Here is an 18,343-nt window from a genome sequence, read left to right as displayed (position 1 = left end):
TTCTGACTTTGCCTCTACATGCTTGTGGTGGTTGTTAATGAATCCATGGTTTCATGTTTTAGTGTGGCCCTGAGCTAAGGCTAGTCAAATATATATATATGGATGGGGTCTAATTACTTAAACATCCTGCAGCAATGAAAGTAAAAACTGTGTAGAACTATTTAAAAGCCAATTTTAGTTGAATGTCTCCCAGTGTTTTGAGAATGATGATAGCACTGCTCTCAGCTGTCACCCTATGTAACAAAAGAGCAATTTTATTTATTTATTTAAAAAACCTAATTCATTCTGTGTCAGAGTTTAACTGCTTTTAATGTCTCACCATGGTTTCAATGTGCTCCAGATTCCTGATTACAGAAATGCAGTAATTGTAGCAAAGAGTCCTGATGCTGCTAAGAGGTAAATACAGTTTAATTTTGATGTGAATAAACCCTACAAAATCAGCTTGTACAGGCAATGTTTAAAGATGCCTTAGCACTAGAGATTAAATGGTTGATATGTGAGGAATTGGGAAAAGAAAATCAAAAGGTGATTGGTTTCTGTTTTCTCTCTTGCTGGAGAAAGTGACAGGCTCTGCTAGGAAACAGTTTCTTTTTAACAGAAGTATAGCAAGGAGATGCACCAAGAACTTGTGGGAAATGCTGAAATGCTCTTCTTCATATTCTTCAACTGCATACCTTAAAACACCAGCGAGAAACCCTGAAATAGATTTTAAAGATATATGATAAATTCATCCCCCTCTGAGCTGCAAAAAGTTCATCTGTGGAAGGAAAGTGTGGGAAAAGATCTTCTCAATATAATTTAATAGGCATGAACCCAGGGCAGTTTTTTAATATAGGATGGCCACTGGAAAACTGCATCAGTGTGGCAGATAGAGTGTTTAAAAGATGCATAGCCCAATGCATTTCTGGACCACCACCTATATTTGGAGAGCTTTATTCAGTATCTAGCTCAAGAACAACTGACAGGTCTCCCTTAGTTTTCCTGAATTGAAGTGGTAATTCTCTTTTTAAAAATCAAAATGGAGTGACAGTTGATGCATGCACAGTCTTCATCCCTTCCTATATCTTTTTACCATTCAATAACTTAGCTGTGTTACTCTTATGTGACTATTCTGGTGTGTCCCTATAGACCATATGAAGGAAACCAAGAATGTATGTAAACTGCTTAGGGGTTTTTCTTGAGTTGTTTTTTTTTTTTTTTTTTTTTTAAGGCTTGGGATCAGTCCATCCATGCCAGTAGAAAAACAGTTTGTGTGTACTGATCCTTCTTGTTCAATTACATCAGCTTCCAGTGAATACCAATACAAATATTTTTGAACCTTTGGAGACACTGTTTCTGGAATACTTTGAACAGTTGATCACTTTGAGACACTTTCCTCTTTTCCCTTTTGAGTGGAGTGTAAAGTAATGCTAAGGAGATCACTCCCATCAGCACAGGGATTTCTGTTTTCCAGATGGAATGGTCTCCCCTCTCCTGCATGCTGTTCTGGAGGAATTTTCCAACCTTCCAGGGCTGATCTGAGTGTGGGGTGGGGTGAGCCCCATTGTGTTAGTGGTACTTGTTGCCCTGGCTTCCGCCAGCACAGCTATTTAGATTAATCCAGACCTAGGTTATATCTTCAGTTCAACATTTGAAGTTATTACAGAGATAGAGGAAAGGAGCATCATGTTTTGGAAGTGTTTGACACACTTCCAAAATAAATAGCATCTGCTTTTCGTATTAAAGTGGCAGAAGGTGATTGTGCATGGAGTCCATTTTGTTAAAAGGAAATTGAAAAACAGTAGTGAAAAGCAACATTCTTAAGCATTAACTACTTATTGTTAGTTGAAAAAGCAAACTCCTTTCCCAAGCTGAATCCTGTTTAAATGAAGCACATGGAAATGAGCTAAAGCAGAGGACTTTTCAAAAGTGAATATATTTCACCCCACTAATATCTTGTTGCTTTTATGTAGGGCCCAGTCTTACGCAGAGCGGCTACGGCTAGGGCTAGCGGTTATCCATGGGGAGGCTCAGTGCACAGAGCAAGACATGGATGATGGACGCCACTCTCCTCCAACAGTAAAAAATACTACTCTGCACACTGGTCTGGAGCTACCCTGTATGTTGTTGCATTTTTCTTTACTTTTATTTTCCTTTGGTTTGATGTGCAAGGCATTTCAACGTAAGAGCCATCTGAATTCTCTGCTGAGGAAACAAACTCTGCACATATAATAATTTGTAGCTATCTAAAGGGAGATAAGGAACCAAGCAAAATTAAGTTGCTTTTAAATCAGAGGTCATGCACACATCCAGGAATACAGTAATCTGCAATCAGTTGTTTAATGGCAACACCAGAAGTCTCTCTCCCCGCATTAACTTTCTAAAATGAAAACTGGGTGATTTGTGATTTGTGTGTGAAAGGACTGGTCCTGAAAACCTGGGCTGAGCATATGCTCAAATAGGGTTGCTATATTTCAAAAAGTAAAATGCTAAATACCAGTAAGTTTCACCACCACCACCACCACCCCTCCTCCTCCCCTCCCCTTTGAGGAGTATCTAAAGATGACCTTTTAAAGGGTGGCTGAAATCAGTGCTGTGAGACATAATTTTTGTGCCTCAACACAGTTCATTCAGAATTGCTTAAATGTGACAAGGTTTGTTTATGTTCAGTAATAATAACAGCTATTTGAACTGTCTTTCATTTAAGTGAAACAAAATGTCCACTATGAGGTCTCTTTCATACAAAGCATGAAAGATGAATATGCATATTACAATGAAGCTGTGATTCTGATGTTGGGTTTTTTATTCCTTAGTTATGATGGCCAAAGAGAAGCCACCAATAACAGTAGTTGGAGATGTTGGAGGTAGAATTGCCATCATTGTGGTAAGGAACTAAAAGGCCATGATGACAAATGGGATTTTTTCCCTAGGTTTCATTACATCTCAAATATTTATGCCTGGATGCAGTTGGGATTTCAGGACTGGGCTAGAAGCCATGCAGGAAAACTAAACAGTCACATTGTATTGTCTGGTTTCACTTTTTTTCTACTAATTAAATAAGGTAGCTATCCTCCAGTATTAAATGGTCTTATGAGGCTGTGGTATAAATTCCTGTTAGTGTTCTATCTGGAAAGAAAATCTAACTCTGATAGACAGTGACACCTCACTGAGTGAAGCTTTGGGGTTCATTGCTAACTTCCTGGACAAAAGTCTGGGTACGGTAGCCTTTCCATTTGGAGGGATGATTGTTTTAAGATGCAAGACTAGACATCCTGGCCTATCCAAGCTTGTATAGTGTGCATGTTGCCACTGTGTCATAGAACTCATATGAACAAGCTTTTCAGAACCTCCTACCCAAAGGTCCCTATTCTGGTTTCTCAAACAGTCAACAAAATTGACAGGGCCTTGTGCCAAACCAGTACATTTTGTGTAACCTGTGTGACTAGCTTCCTAGTGCCTGCCTTTCCACAATACACTTCTTGAGTTTGTAACCAGGAGCATGGGCAGCTTGCATTCTGTACCTCTCCTTGAGAGAGAGCTAACTAAAGCCATTTTTGTATTTTCAAATATATCTTTGCCCAAAGAAGCATTTTCATGTATATTTTCCAAACAGCACTCCTTCATAAATCTTTGGAAAGTTTGTGCCTGTCATGTGCTCATTATAGGAACTTAGCCCTGTCCAGGAAGCAGACTCATACCATGCTGGTATAAATACCAGCTACTGAAATCCTTATTGGCAATGTACCAAAAGTTCATATGTAACTTTAGGTTAGACACTGAAGCATCTTCAAATTATTCCAGATTTGCCAAAGTGGTTACATACGGCTTGTGGGACAGTGGAGCAGTTTGTGCTTGCTAATAACTTCCAGATTTAACTGGGATGTGTTTTGCTTCTCAGGATGACATCATTGATGATGTGGAAAGCTTTGTGGCAGCTGCAGAAATCCTGAAAGAGCGTGGTGCTTATAAGATCTTCATCATGGCAACTCATGGGCTTTTGTCTGCTGATGCTCCACGTCTAATTGAAGAGTCATCAATTGATGAGGCAAGTCTTGGTATATTGCTCTATGGGCAAGATTCCCTCTTATTTGTGTATTAGTGTTGTTTTAAATAGCAAATGATGGATTTAGATTGATCAATAAGTTGACAGATTTGTATATGGAGTACAAGACTGTTGCACATTCTGAATATATAAACACACAGCATCAGTTGGCTTCTGCATGAATCTAGCTGTTGCTGGACTAGGATTCCCATCAGCCCCATGCAGAATGATCCATTTTCAGGAATGACAGGAATTGTAGTACAACATCTTGAGGACTAGCCCCCTGCCCTGCTGCAGCATATATTTTTCAGTAGATGGTAAACTAACTGGAGTTAAAGAGTTTTGCTGAGATTGAAACCAAATGCTACTGGTTCATTACTCCAAGAAAAAGAATGGCTGGTTTAAACAAGAACCTTACAAACAGGGATTCCCATTCTTCCACTACTATAGCTCAGCACTTAAATGTTTTCTGACTACAGAAACACAGAGCTGTGCTGTGGTGGCTGCCTGTCTCAGTAATCTCATACTTCAGACCAGGGGTAGGCAACCTAAGGCCTTCTCAGTCCGGCCCGCGGACGGTCCAGGAATTGGCATGTTTTTACATGGGTAGAATGTGTGCTTTTATTTACAATGCATCTCTGGGTTATTTATGGTACATAGGAATTCGTTCATATTTCTCCCCCCAATAAAAGGAAAAAAAATAGTCTGGCCCACCACATGGTCTAAGGGACAGTGGACTGGCCCACGGCTGAAAAAGGTTGCTGACCCCTGCTTCAGACCATAACATTTTTCCCACCAAGAGGAATGCTGTGCTGTAGTGCCTCCTTCCTCCTTGTCTTACTGCTTGTGGAAACTTGAAGCTGCATCGATGTGGCTGCATTTTTCCAAGCAGGAAAATGCAGCAGATTGCTACAGTGGCAATACTTGTGGTGCATTTTGTCTTCTGGCCTAGAGGTTTACAGTCGAGAGCCATTAACACAGTGCCCATCTATGCAAAACACTGAGTTGTACTCAGATTACACCTACTGAAATGAATGGACCTAACTTAGCCACTCATTTCAGGGGGTCTACTCTGAGTAAAACTTAGTTGAACACCATTCAATATGCTTTCCCCATGACCAGATATTATGGGAAACTGTAGGTCTAAGTGTCTTTCTAGGATTTTAGCACTATTTAAATAAAACTGCAGCTGTACTGCTAGATTTGTCTTAAATCCTAGGTTTGAAATTTAGGCAGACAAGCATTGAATGCCCCAGCTACCTTTGGTCCAGGTGAATTGTTGCTTTTTCAGTGAGTGGGTGCTGCTGAGCTTATTACTTGACACTTCATACTAGAACTAGTGTTTCAGCTTGCTTGCTCACTCACAACCCTCCTTTCTCTGGCCCATCTGTTTATCTCAAGCAGTTCAGGCAGCAGCAGCTGTTTCTGAGGAGCAGAGGCGCCAGGTGTTGCTTTCAGCTGCCTCTCCTGTGCTCCTTACTACCAGCTGCCCTGTTCTCTTGCAGCTTTATAGTTTTCTTTGTGGTTCTTGCAATAATTATATTAATGACACCTTCAACTATTGCGGGGCATCAAATGCAAATACCTTACACAATCTCAAAACTTTGGCTGCAACCTCTATTTCCATTAAGGAATTTAAATGCAAATGCACACTGTGTGTGTTTGGTGACCCATCAAGGAACTTCTGGTTGGATTTTATTTTTCAAAAGTTAGATCCTGTGAATCATGTTTCAGCCACATTTCTAAATTTAATCTTTTTACTTCCCTGTGCACTGCTAGGTGGTGGTCACCAATACAGTTCCTCATGAAGTGCAGAAACTGCAGTGTCCCAAGATAAAGACTGTGGATATCAGTTTGATCCTCTCTGAAGCCATCCGCCGAATCCACAATGGGGAATCCATGGCTTACCTCTTCCGCAACATTACCATGGATGATTAGATTCTCTTTATCATTCCCACATCCTCATTCCTTAAATAGAAGGGAGAAAAGAAATGTGCAAGGAAATATGCATGAATCGGCAGTGCCATAAAGTTGATGCTATTTGGGTGGGGGAAGCATTATTATGGGTCTGGGTGTCAAGAGACTGATGCCGTGAGGCCCAGGTATTTCAATTTCACTGGCCAACAGTTCTCGGAGCCAGCTAGATCAGGGTGCAAATAGGCATTGCAGTCTGTTTTAAAAACCGATACTAGTGGTGGCCTTCTGTTCTTGTTCAGCAAATCTTGTGTATTCAATTGCTTACAGAGATTTGACTTCATAAAATCTCTAGTCATGCATGTCTTCAAGCTCTATGGAAGGAGGTGTGATTCTTCTTGCACTGCTGGAATGTGCAATGCCCTCTTACTGCCTTTGGAGCCATTCTTAATATGGGTGCAGCAGAGCTTCCTCTTGTGAAACCATCTACACATAGGTACATTTTACTGCAGTCTAGGTAATTTGATCAGCAATAACATAGCATGATGCTAAGGGGTTCCAAAGTCATGGTAGAAACTAGAATGTGCTACCTCTCCTCCTCTATAGAGCCCTAGGTTCCAGTTCTGCCTAGCTGGCCATGTAACAAGAGTATATAACATTTTAAGACTCTTGCTACAGTCTGTGAGTAAATTTGTAAGATTAAGTATGGTCTAGTGGGATTTGCTTCTGGTGGTATTCTGTGTTCCTTCATGGCCAAAAATTAAAGCACATCGGCCAGAAAGTATAGAAACATCCATGTAATACCTTCCTGTGTGTTTTACACAGCTGTACTCTTGAGGCACAATGGTAAATCTAGAACAGTTTTTTATCTGTGGCGTCCCTAAGAGAGAATTTTGTAGTGCTGTCTATTAACATATAGGGTGATTCTGCCTGCTGCCCAGTGCAGTGTTTCTTAAAACATTTTACTGAGGTTTGCAAAATTCAAATCTTTTTGAGACAGTCCCATTATATGGCAGCCTCCAGCTAACAGTGAAACTGCCTACCCCTTGTGCTGTGTTCTCCTAGGGTGCTAGTGTTTGACCTGTAAGATTCCTGCAACTGTCTAGCATAACCTTTTCTTTGTACCTTTCGGTTGTTGAGGTCCAATGACTCCCAGCCTCCCTGGTCATTGAGTCATGCTGGCTGGGGTTGATGAAGCTGTAGTCCAGTAACACCTGGAGGGCCCTAAGTTCCCCATTCCTGATCTAAGCAATAGAACGCTTGGTCATTAGTAAGAATGAATAGCATACTTATATGACAAATTACCAACCTCTTTAAGGTCTGCTAAGTAACAAAACACTCCCTTCAAGACAGTTCACAAAAGCAGCTAGTGTTAATTGTATTTACTCTGATAACTGTTTAATTAAAAGCAAGAATGTTGCATTCGCCAACTACAGGAGGCCTAAGGCTGTCGTTCCACTCTGTCTGGGCAATTGGGGTGAGAGATGACTAGGTACCAGCCACAGTCACTGGTGGCTGCTACTCAAAAGCCCACTCAGTGTTACTAGCTATCATAGAGATGGAGAAAAGGGAAGCAAGCCTGATGCTGCCCACCATACTGATCTGGCACTTCCCTTTGAGGGAGCCCCTGGAACATGACCCAGTCCTTTGCTCTGCAGTGGCTCTGCCTGGTCCAATCCATTTAGCCCTGCTTCCCCGCTTTGGGCCCAGTTGTTCCCTTACATTTTCTAGGACCAGACCCTATTTCTTTTTAACAGTTCAGCTGAAGGAATATTTAGATCAAGGTAGCTTTTTCCTTATCACGTGTGATGGTGTAACAGGAGAAAAACTGCACCTGATGAAATACTTATTCCTGAGAGTGGACTTAAAGGGATTGAAGGTCTAAGAAACTCAACACCTCTGGCCATAGTTCTTGTCAGCTTCCAAAAACCCCTCTCCTGTCCACCTTGTTATTTTAACAACTCAAATCACCATGTGAGGGGTTTTCCCCAAGTCCCACTTTATCAACTCCACCAGCTCTTTGCTTCAGTCTACGATTGAACCTGTAGTAAACCTTTGTCTTGGCTCACTGCCCCCCAGCTTCCTACTGAGAGTGGCTCTGACCATTACAACACAGGCTCCTTCTACAGTGTAATGACTAAAGCAGTGGAGGTGTGAGAATTCCAAATACTCACTGCCACTGTGGACATGAGGCACCAGAAGCTTAGAAAGAGGATGTATGAATCATCCTTTTAGCACGCTTCGTAGCAGCCAAACCACTTAGGTCCTTGGCTCACAACAGCTCTTCTTATCTCAGCCTCTTGCATAGGACCTTTTCCCAGTCAAACTGAAGACAGATACTGTATACTATGTTCTGTTCCAGAAATTTCACGTCTCAAGCTCTTGCCTGGCCTGAGCATCGGGCTTGCTTTCAATAAGTCAGCTTTCATTAACTCAGCAGTTAGAAGACTAACACTCCATGGTGTCATAGCTGCTCAGCCAATTGCTGTCAGAAGCTTTACTACCAAGGAGTATTTTTTTGTTTACTGCATTACAATAGAGAATACACAGGGGCAGCCAACATACCCTTCAGGTGTTGCTGGAATAGCTGCAACGGGTGGAGGTTGGTGTCCAGCAACTTATTGAGTGCATTCCATTGGCTACACCTGGATTATAGGATCTTGAGAATGCATTCAAATACTTGTATTGAAAGATGAGAAAACAAAAACCTGCTGTGGACTAAACAACCCATTTGTTAACTAATTATCAACAGCCACATTCTGACGCCAAACAATAAATGGTCCCAATAGCAACATTTCACCATCCATGCAAGCAGATATTCTAGCACACCCAGGCACGGTTTAAGTGCCTTATGGGTGAAATGGCAATTCTAATTCACACTAGAGGTTGTAAGAACAGAGCCCAAGCATACAGTATCTTCTAGACTGATAAAAATGGAAACAACTTGTAATGTTGAAACTCTCCCTTAATAGCCTGAGTTATCAAAAACACAGGCGAGGCTTTCAAAAGTACCATGCAGAGTGTCTTCTTCACTTATCTTTTTTTTTTTTGGGGGGGGGTTGTTCTTCACCTTTCCCCAACATATTTTCCCTCCAACTCAAGCACATTTTAAAATGTATATCATTCCATATTAAATTACAGACAAGAAAACTGCAAGTCCAGGACAGGCTTTTAACTGTTCAGCAAGTAAAGTTTCCTCCATTTATGTATGCAAAAGTGCACACAACACAACTTAACTACCTTTCTGTCTCATCATGGCTACCTAGGTATGCACATCTTGTTGAGATGCTGTCTTTTAAAAGCCCTCCCAGATGGCTTTAAACATAAGCAATACCTTGGGATAGGTTTACTATGAATCCTGAGCATTAGAGCAAAGTTACTCTCATCCATTGCTGCGATTTTTATGAACTCGGATTCAAAATTGTCTGAGAAACTTCTAATGTTAACAGTTAAAGTATTAGCGGTATTGTTTAAAGTTGTGGGTAAAGTCCCGAACTTCGTGAGGTCTCCTTTGCTCTCAAGCGGTTCAAATATTCATGATGGATTTCTGTTGCCAGTTTTACAACGATGAAAACCACCTATATTCATGTTGGAGGGTTAAAATGTTCATCTGTGCATTATCATACTGCTTTGTTTGAACACTATATTGGTCCTTAATGTTCTAAACAAATTGGCAGAGACAATCGATATGTCAAGACTCTGGACTACAACAAGAGGGATGGTGGATGAGAATTAAAGTGATGTAAAAGTGTTACACATGGCATTTAAATTTTGTTTCTGTCCACACTAATCCTAGAGGGTTTTCTTTACATATTCCAGTTGCTGCAGCATTTTCCCTTTAGTCTTGTAGGTTTTAGAAAGAAACCCCTTAACCTCTCCCGTTCCATCACCTCCAGCTCCTGGGGAAGACTTGAAGAGGTTATTTTTGCTAGTTTAAGTTAGAGCTTTTGGAGGGAGTTGGCTTTTGGTTTTAAATGGGAAATCACTTCTTTTTCAGATATTTAGAATGGTTTTTTTTTTCCAGATGCATAACTTATGTTTTTTAACTGCTTTGACATTTTAACATTTATCCCCCTCATTCTCATTTTGCTGTTTTGCTTTTTTTCATGCTTCTTTTTAATTAGGGTGACAGGGTGATGCAACAAACCCACTTACTAGTGCAGACAATTGCAACCTCCGTCTCAAGTGAATTGCCCACCTCAAGCTGAGGCTATGGGAGAAGGGAGTATAATTTATACCTCAGCTTTCTGAGATTCTAAGACAAATGAAGTTCTATCATGCCACACCATGCAATTGGTCACAAAACAGCGCACAGAACATGATCCAAGTTTCACAGAGGAGGCAAACCATGGAGCCACATACAACTAAGAAATGGGCAAATGCCCAGTAGCCTTCTTGCATGATCAGAAAAAGCATGCTTCCATTGCATTTTATCTTTTTCAAATTTGATTATGTTTACAACCATGCAGAGTCTTATCTTAATCAGAGCTGTCAAAATATGAGTGGAATTTTGCCACTTGCTGTGGACATGCAAAACAAACAAAAAAAACCCTAGATACTTCAGAAAGAACCTTTGTGTCCTCTTGAGAAACAGCTGAAACTGGTCCTCATCTGATGCACTGCCTAATAGATCCTGGTCTCTTCCTTGTTGAACCAGAAGGCAGTTTGATCAGGCCTTATATGCAAAAAAGAAGCACCTTAGCCTGTACACCATGGTAGGATCTCTGGCCTCTGTTTTGAACATTCTAGGTGTACTGTTCCTTTGTGCAAGCTGTGAAGATTGCCTTCTTGAGCAGAAATTTTATAGTGTATCCAAAGAAGAGGTGATTTATTCAGAATATTCCTGTAGTGTTTAACGTCTATGAAGCCTTTGTGCATTTCTCAAAGATACTGATGGCGCAGTGGGTAGTATGAAAACCCTGCTGTCATGCACATGCAGTCAGTTGTTTTTAGCCTTCCAAATCAGGGTGAAGTGGGGGGAAAATCTAAGCATCTACTTTTTGTCAAGCCTGCTTGCTAGAGCCTGTTCTCAACTGCTATGATTGCTGCTAGGAAACCCAAACAAATATCCTTTTCAACCATTGGAATGGGAACTTTGTTATCTTAAACCTCTATTTCTTGACTTCCATACTAACCTGAGAAAGGAACTTACCATGATGGAGCTTTGTGGGTTGGCATAAGGAGGCAGCCACTGTAACACCTTAAATTAATCTTGCAGTGACTGTCACTTCTTGACAATGGCGCGCTTTGCACCTTGTTTTTCTTTTCAGTTTTCCTTTCTGTTTGGGAGCCCACGATTGATTTTTAATAATTTTTGCTTTGTCATGAGCAAAACTAAGCAAACCCTAGAGGGAGGTGCACAGAGAGAAAAATCTATGTACATGCCCTTGCCTTTGGGTATCTCACAGGACACAGCCTTCCACTTGCATGTATTTTTATGATAACCTGGAAAGCTCTTCCACACAAAGGGCTCATCCAGACTGCCTTTTGTGCTGTGTTTCTAGACACAGGTCGGGGCTTTAAAGCTCAGTGTCCAAGTGTTGTTTTTTTGCCAAAGCATTTTCCCCAGGGAAATCTGTGTTTTACTGCTGAATTGGAGAAAATGGCAATTGGATTCTCTGCAGATTCACTCAGATTCAGCAATAAAACACAGGTTTCCCTGAGGAAAGCGCTGGGACCAAAAACAAAACAAAACAAAACCCCACAACACTCAGACACAGAACTTTAAAGTGTGTGCCCATGTCTGGAAAGCACAGCTCAAAAGGAAATCAGATGAGCCTTAAGAGACCAAGTTTCCTTTTCAGTGTATGAACAGTGTCTATCAAATGCTAAACATGCCCTGGGAATAATTTCCCATAACAGAAGGCTTAAAGGGGTTTAAGTGAGTATCCTTCCTCAAAGAATTATCACATGCAAGATTACACCTTTTAGGTGTAATCTTACACATTTCCCTGCATAAATTTCTCCTGGGAGGTGAGGTGTTTTTGAATATATCATATGATCAGTAGGACTCGTGAGGTTTTAATTTTGCTCCTGAAATGAAGATCCGCCTGAGGTTTTATAGAATATAAATACAGTATAAGGTTTAGAAGGGATTCCTGCATTTCACTACAAAATAACTGAACTAGGCTTGTACATCAGTAACAGCTTCAACAAAACATGGAGAATTCCACATGACCCACTATTTTACAGGCGGAAAATCTGTTGCAGAGCTTCAGATCCATGCTTACGATAGTATTGATGCTGCTAGCTAAGGACCTTGTGAAGGATGTAGTGAGTGAATCATTCTGTTAAAACGAAAAGCAAATCAAAGTATCATTCCAGAGATTCTTTAATTCTTGTAATCTGAAGGTCCTTGTTTAATAGCTCAGTATTTGGATTGAGCAATGCCGGGGCTTAATAGCCCTTTTGAGTGCCAGCAACTGAAAGAGAATGTGACATTTCTTCCCCTACATACCTGGAATTGTTTATACAACCAATGGGGCAAACTGTGATTGGAGTTATCAATGAAGGCTTGTTATAACAATGAGATCAGAGAAAATGGTCACAGATTCCCTTTCCAGCTGTTGTCTTCAAAATATCCCAAGAGCTGCTGGTACTTATCTCTAAACTGGAAACAGCAATTAAGTTGTGCCGGCAATTATGAGGAGTCAATTGCAGATTATGTAGAAACAGTGCACACACATCAGCTGCGGCCCTCTGACTTGTTATATACATCATTAGGAAGCAGAGATCTCCAGTAAGCAAAGCTGACCACCCGCTTTCCTGAGAAGAGTGAAGGAACACAAAAAGGATGCAGGGAGTGAATTAAACAAAGGATGCTGTACTGTAACCCACAGCTTTGGAGCTGTTATTAGGTGGCTCCACTTACAACACTAAATAAGTCAACAGTTGTGCTTCTTCCAAGTATATGCCAAGAATTGTCTGCGTCCAAGTAAGTGCTTGAGGAAGCTTATAAACACATGATTTTAAATCTACAGCTATATCTCTTAAAGAGTTTCTAGTGTGAGTATTTATGCACTAAAATGAAAACTGCAAGAATTGCTTTTCTGGATGAGGCCAAGGTGCCTCTAGTCTAGCGTTCTGACTTGCAGCCAACCAGGTGCCTCTAGAACAGGGGTCTGCAACCCGCAGCTCCGGAGCCGCATGTGGCTCTTTTACACCTTTGCCGCGGCTCCGGGGCGGATACTAGCGAGGGGAGGAGGCGCATTGTGCACCCCAACACTCCCCACTGTGGCAGGCGCTGTACTGGCTGTGACGTCGCATGGGGCGGTGCATGCATTAGTCACGCACCGTCCCGACGTCACCTTCCCACCCACCCACCTGCTACATTGTAAGGGGCATGTACGCTGGTCACTGCATTGAAAGGGGGCATGTATGCTGGTCACTGTTTTGAAGGGGAGTGAAGAACACACACACACAAAAAGGTAACTTGTTAATTTAACGTTTATTTCTATGAGGAGGAGTAATTCTGAGGGGTCAAACAAAGAAATAATAAAAAAGTGACAAAAAAGTTATTTTTGCGGCTCCCAGTTTTTTTTCTTCGGAAACGGGTCCAAGTGGCTCTTTTTGTCTTAAAGGTTGCAGACCCCTGCTCTAGAAGCTTATCAGCAGAGCAAGTCATGCTGGGAATGGTGACCTCCCTGTTTGTCCCCAGCATCTGGTCACCAAAGGCAAGTGGCAATGCCTCTGAACATACTGGTTCCAATTAGCTGTGCTTACTCAACACTCAATAGCCTCACTTCCCTGAGCCTGGTATTTTGATCACAGGACATCTGATAAGCCGGTACCTTCCACCTTTGTAGCCTTTTTTTCTTTTCTTTTTTTTGCATTGCCCCTTTTATGCAAGGCATCAAGACTGCCACAGTTGGGGAGTGGATATTGAACAGCTGAAATGTGAAGACAATTTCTCTCATAGGCGGAGGGCGAAAGGGTGAGGCATAACCTATCAAGGAGTTAAATCACCCCTGGGATGCATTGAGATGAAGGGTGGGTTATAAATATGATTCTTAACAAAATAGAATGAAATATGAGGGGGAAATGTGAAGGATGTTTCTGGACAAAATTCAAATTTAAGCAGCAACAGTGATTGTGATTCTTTAGCTAGACCAGATTTGCTTGTGGTCAAAAGAAAAGCAAGAGACGTGAGTTGTTACCTATACACTGCTTTCTAGTGCTTATCTGATCTGGGTGATACAGGCATACTTGAAGACTGTGATATGGGTCACATCCACAACGCAGAAAGTGTGCAATGTGTAAACAGAATACTTTCTCGGTAGACACTCATACAAGGCTTTGTCAATAGCTGCCTACATCCTATTTCATGTGATATGCTGCCACCTGCAGGAGGCTTGCACTTTTGTTGTTGTTTAGTTGTTTAGTCATGTCCAGCTCTGTGACCCCATGGACCAGAGCACGCCAGGCACGCCTGTCTTCCACTGCCTCCCGCAGTTTGGTCAAACTCATGCTGGTAGCTTCGAGAACATTGTCCAACCATCTCATCCTCTGTCGTCCCCTTCTCCTTGTGCCCTCCATCTTTCCCAACATCAGGGTCTTTTCCAGGGAGTCTTCTCTTCTCATGAGGTGGCCAAAGTATTGGAGCCTCAGCTTCATGATCTGTCCTTCCAGTGAGCACTCAGGGCTAATTTCCTTAAGAATGGATGCGTTTGATCTTCTTGCAGTCCATGGGACTCTCAAGAGTCTCCTCCAGCACCATAATTCAAAAGCATCAATTATTTGGCGATCAGCCTTCTTTATGGTCCAGATCTGTCTTATTATTGGTTGTATAGTTAAGGGTCAGGGTACGGCCAGAGACTCATGCAGCTTGGTAGTTGCTTCGTGGAATGTCAACATTTGCTTGCAGGTGAAGCCAGCGCATGTCAGAAGGGTAGAGAAATCTTATTGAACTCTGTGGAACTTAGATCAGAGTAGACACGTATAGGATTCTGCTGCTGTTCTTGCTAGGCTGCCTATTGTTTCCCCACCCCCCTCTCTGCTTCGTTCTTTCACTATTCCCAGACTATGGGAAACTGGGGATGCACTAGAATAGATCGATAGCTATGAATTCCATGCGAAAATGCCAAGAACAGCTTGGAAACATAAGATGCTGCCTTATACTGCAGTGGTTATCCAGGGTTTCAGGCAGGGAACATTCCCAGCACTACCTAGAAACACTGGGGATTGAACCTGGGACCTGCCTGTAAAACACCACTGAGCTGTGGCCCATAAACTAGATGGACTGGATGAGGTTTAGGCAGGGAGATGCAGACTAGGATTTGATGATAAATTATTGTTTAAATGATCGTATAAATAGTATAATTGGCTTGTCAATTACATGGAAGAGCTTGTATAGTTCAAGGAACTATGTATTTGTGCAGTTATTTGACTTACTGCTATTCTTGTTCTGAGCATTGCATATCAACAAACCAGTTAATTTGTTTCACTTACAGTCCTGAGTCTGTGATTCTTGTCATGGATTTAGTTTTACCTACTGGGGTTCACATATGGACCAAAATGAATCCTGATTTTTTTGTCTAGCTTCACTCACATATACAAAAAAAATATATGCAGCATCCTACCATACCTAATGTAAGGCTCCCCTGATTTCATTGCACAATAAGTGGGTCTTGAAATTTCCTACTCTGTTTAGAGAAGGGCACTTGGGCACTATCCAGACCACCTCCCTCCCTCCCTCCCTCTCTCTTTCTCTCTCTCTCACACACATAACCAACATGGACATACACTCCTTTAACCATATGTTTCCTGTTCTGTTTGCATCTCAGATCTGAGAGCATTACAGTGCCCATCTGTGCAGTGCACCTTTAAAAGTGGTCCCTGGGTATATTACAAACTATATATAGAATATCATTTCACCTCCACTGCAATGCAGTCAGGCCAGAAGTAGAACACCGCTATCTAGCCCAACACTTAGGAGAAGCATAAAATACTGCAAATATATATTCTTGATCATGGTTTTAGAGAAGCCGTCCTTGTTGCTGTTGCTGCTACATATTTCTTAGTTGCCCTTCAACAGCCGGTCTTAGGATGGGTTGCAATTTGTAAAGACACAATTAAAACAGCAATAAAAATAAACAACCCTATGCATAACCTTAAAACAGTAATTCCATAGTGATCTGTATTAGAATTCAGCCAGGATTCCTTACACTTATGAATCAAATGTTGAGCATTAATTTCATATGCTTAAGACCTGTGGGAACTGCTGCCCTTAATGTGCATTTGCTGTGCAGACTGTAAAGCAGGGGTAGCCAATGTGCCCTTCAGATGTTTAGTGGTGCCCATCAGCCCCAGCCTTCAGGTCCAAAGCTAGAACTGGAGCTGTGGTCACTAATGTGTTGGCTACCCCTGCTCTACAGTAGGTCCTTAAGGGCATTTTTCTCATCTGTAAATACAGTTGGCTTGGATGAGAGGAACTGAGCACAGCCACCAGCTCTCATCACATGATCAGGGCATCTAATCATAGATAAGAGACTCTGCAAAGAATCTGCTATTTTTTTCCAGACTCAAGGTGCTAGTCCTCATGGTAATATAGACTGCACTTCATAAATGGAGTTGTTGACCTTTCAGTACACACAGAGAGCTGTTCTGAGCTGATGTTACATACATACATCATTTTATTTGTATTCTGCCTTTCCATAGCTAAAACCATGCTCAAGTTGGCTTACAACATGGAAAAAAATTGCATAGTTACAAATACAACCATAGTAGTAAAAAACTACTGTATGAAGGTTCACTAGTCAGCATACCATGAAAACATGATTAGGTCAATTCACATTGTTCTAGAATAGCTGACATGAGTAGACTGATCCTATGCATTTCACTCAGAGATACCTCCAAATCTGTTCTGTGGTGGTTTACTACCAAGTGTCTGCCACAGAAATTTTGGCTCTATTGATAGGGAAATTGCTAACACTGTTAAGAATATAGAAATTCATCATTTCTGGCCCTCAGCCAAGCTGCCTGGGACTAATGAGAGCCAGAGTTCCCCATCCCAGCCCTACATCTGTTTCACTTTTGCTCCTTTTTTCACTCCATCCCAGTTATGAGAAAGCAAGGACCAGTTGCTCTTTTGTGCTACTGTGGAGAAGACAGGAGCAAAGGAGCTCAAATTGCAATTAAACAGCGGAAGTGAGATGTTAAGAAGAACCTTCCAATTGCGAGAGAGGCAAAGCATTGGGATATTTCAGTTGAGATGTGACAGACAGCTGCTGCTTGTCGGAAGTCACTGTGTAGGTGAATGTTTGCTTTGAGATTTGGGAGAGAGCAAGAGAGAGATCAGGGCTGCATGGATGAGGACTCTGTGATCCTCCAGATGATGTTGGACTGCAACTCTCTTCCTGTGCTCACTTGGCACTGATGGGAGTCCAACCGCACTTAGAAGGCCACAAAGCCCCTGACAGCTGTACTCACTGTCGCATGGGAACTTTGTAGTTGCCCATTGTTGGAGGAAACATGCTTTGGAGTAGAGGGCATCACATATATTTAAAAGACCTGGGCCACAATCCCATTGGACATAAATCTGCATGAAATGTGCATAGGTTTTTATATCTGTATCTATAAATACATAAAAAATAGACTATATAAATTTAATAAATAATAATAATATTTAGATTTCACAAATCAATGCAAAACTAACCGTTAAATAGAGTGCATGGAGTTTGGCGAGATGAACCTTGAGATCCCTTCCAACTCTACGATTCTATGATACACAGAACCTGTTTTTCTCACCACTGAGCAATTTCCCCCACTTTCTGCTGTCCACAGTTCATCTGTTCCCAGTATCTTGAACACTGAAAACAGCGCTGGTACAAACTAAGCCATACCTGAGACAGGTTGCTTTCCACCATCCAAGGCCTTTGGTTGCAAGGAGAGCTCTTGCAGCAGTCTTGCTTCTGGCAAACGGTTGGCCCAGATGACCTTAGGGCTAAATCACGCTTAAGTGGTTCTGCGCAGTATTTCAGCACTTTTTCCTTTTTTTCTGAAAAACCTACAGGGCAATTTAAATGTTTAATATAAACAGATTTACGAATGCCAGCAACAGATATAGGAGGACAGCCCCCACCCCTTTTAAAAAAATCTCTCTCTCTCTCTCTCTCTCTCTCTCTCTCTCTCTCTGTGTGTGTGTGTGTGTGTGTGTGTGTGTGTGTGTGTAGCGTCTAAATTTTATTTTATACTTTTTGAATCTGCTGCTCTGAAACTCATGGGAAAGAAATAGCTTAGTTAAACTGGAAATATATTAAACTGGCTAACAAACCTCCCCGATTCCTTCGGCTCCCGCCCATTCCTCCCTGTTTAGCAAGGCGGGAGGGAGCGCGCGGAGTCATAATTCGCGCGGCGCCGCGAGTCCCGGAACGGCGGAGGGCGGTCACCCCCGTCGCGTAGCAACCACAA

The 18,343-nt window shown here is 41.8% G+C and overlaps 1 protein-coding gene and 1 long non-coding RNA gene across 5 annotated transcripts in view; one reads left to right on the top strand and one right to left on the bottom strand.

The window, feature by feature from the left end:
• Window positions 1-9,689, top strand: part of PRPSAP1 (phosphoribosyl pyrophosphate synthetase associated protein 1) — a 20,243-nt gene extending 10,554 nt beyond the window's left edge. For all 4 annotated transcript variants that reach the window (XM_079966161.1, XM_079966160.1, XM_079966159.1 and 1 more), the window contains 5 exons: window positions 341-396; window positions 1,953-2,098; window positions 2,793-2,863; window positions 3,878-4,024; window positions 5,801-9,689. In XM_079966161.1, the coding sequence (XP_079822287.1) occupies window positions 341-396; window positions 1,953-2,098; window positions 2,793-2,863; window positions 3,878-4,024; window positions 5,801-5,959 (579 nt within the window). In that variant the 3' untranslated portion in view covers window positions 5,960-9,689. The remainder of the gene's footprint in view (window positions 1-340; window positions 397-1,952; window positions 2,099-2,792; window positions 2,864-3,877; window positions 4,025-5,800) is intronic.
• On the bottom strand, window positions 5,902-18,343 carry LOC307210421. Its single transcript, XR_013835982.1, has 4 exons — window positions 18,207-18,343; window positions 17,776-17,939; window positions 11,071-12,700; window positions 5,902-5,989 (listed from the first exon to the last, which is right to left on the bottom strand). It is a non-coding gene; the product is annotated as an uncharacterized lncRNA (long non-coding RNA).

The sequence above is a fragment of the Podarcis cretensis genome, assembly GCF_951804945.1.
Source record: "Podarcis cretensis genome assembly, chromosome: 2".
NCBI lineage: Eukaryota > Metazoa > Chordata > Lepidosauria > Squamata > Lacertidae > Podarcis > Podarcis cretensis.
The sequence above is the reverse complement of the archived record's forward strand: the minus strand, read 5'-3'. Positions and strand labels throughout refer to the sequence as shown.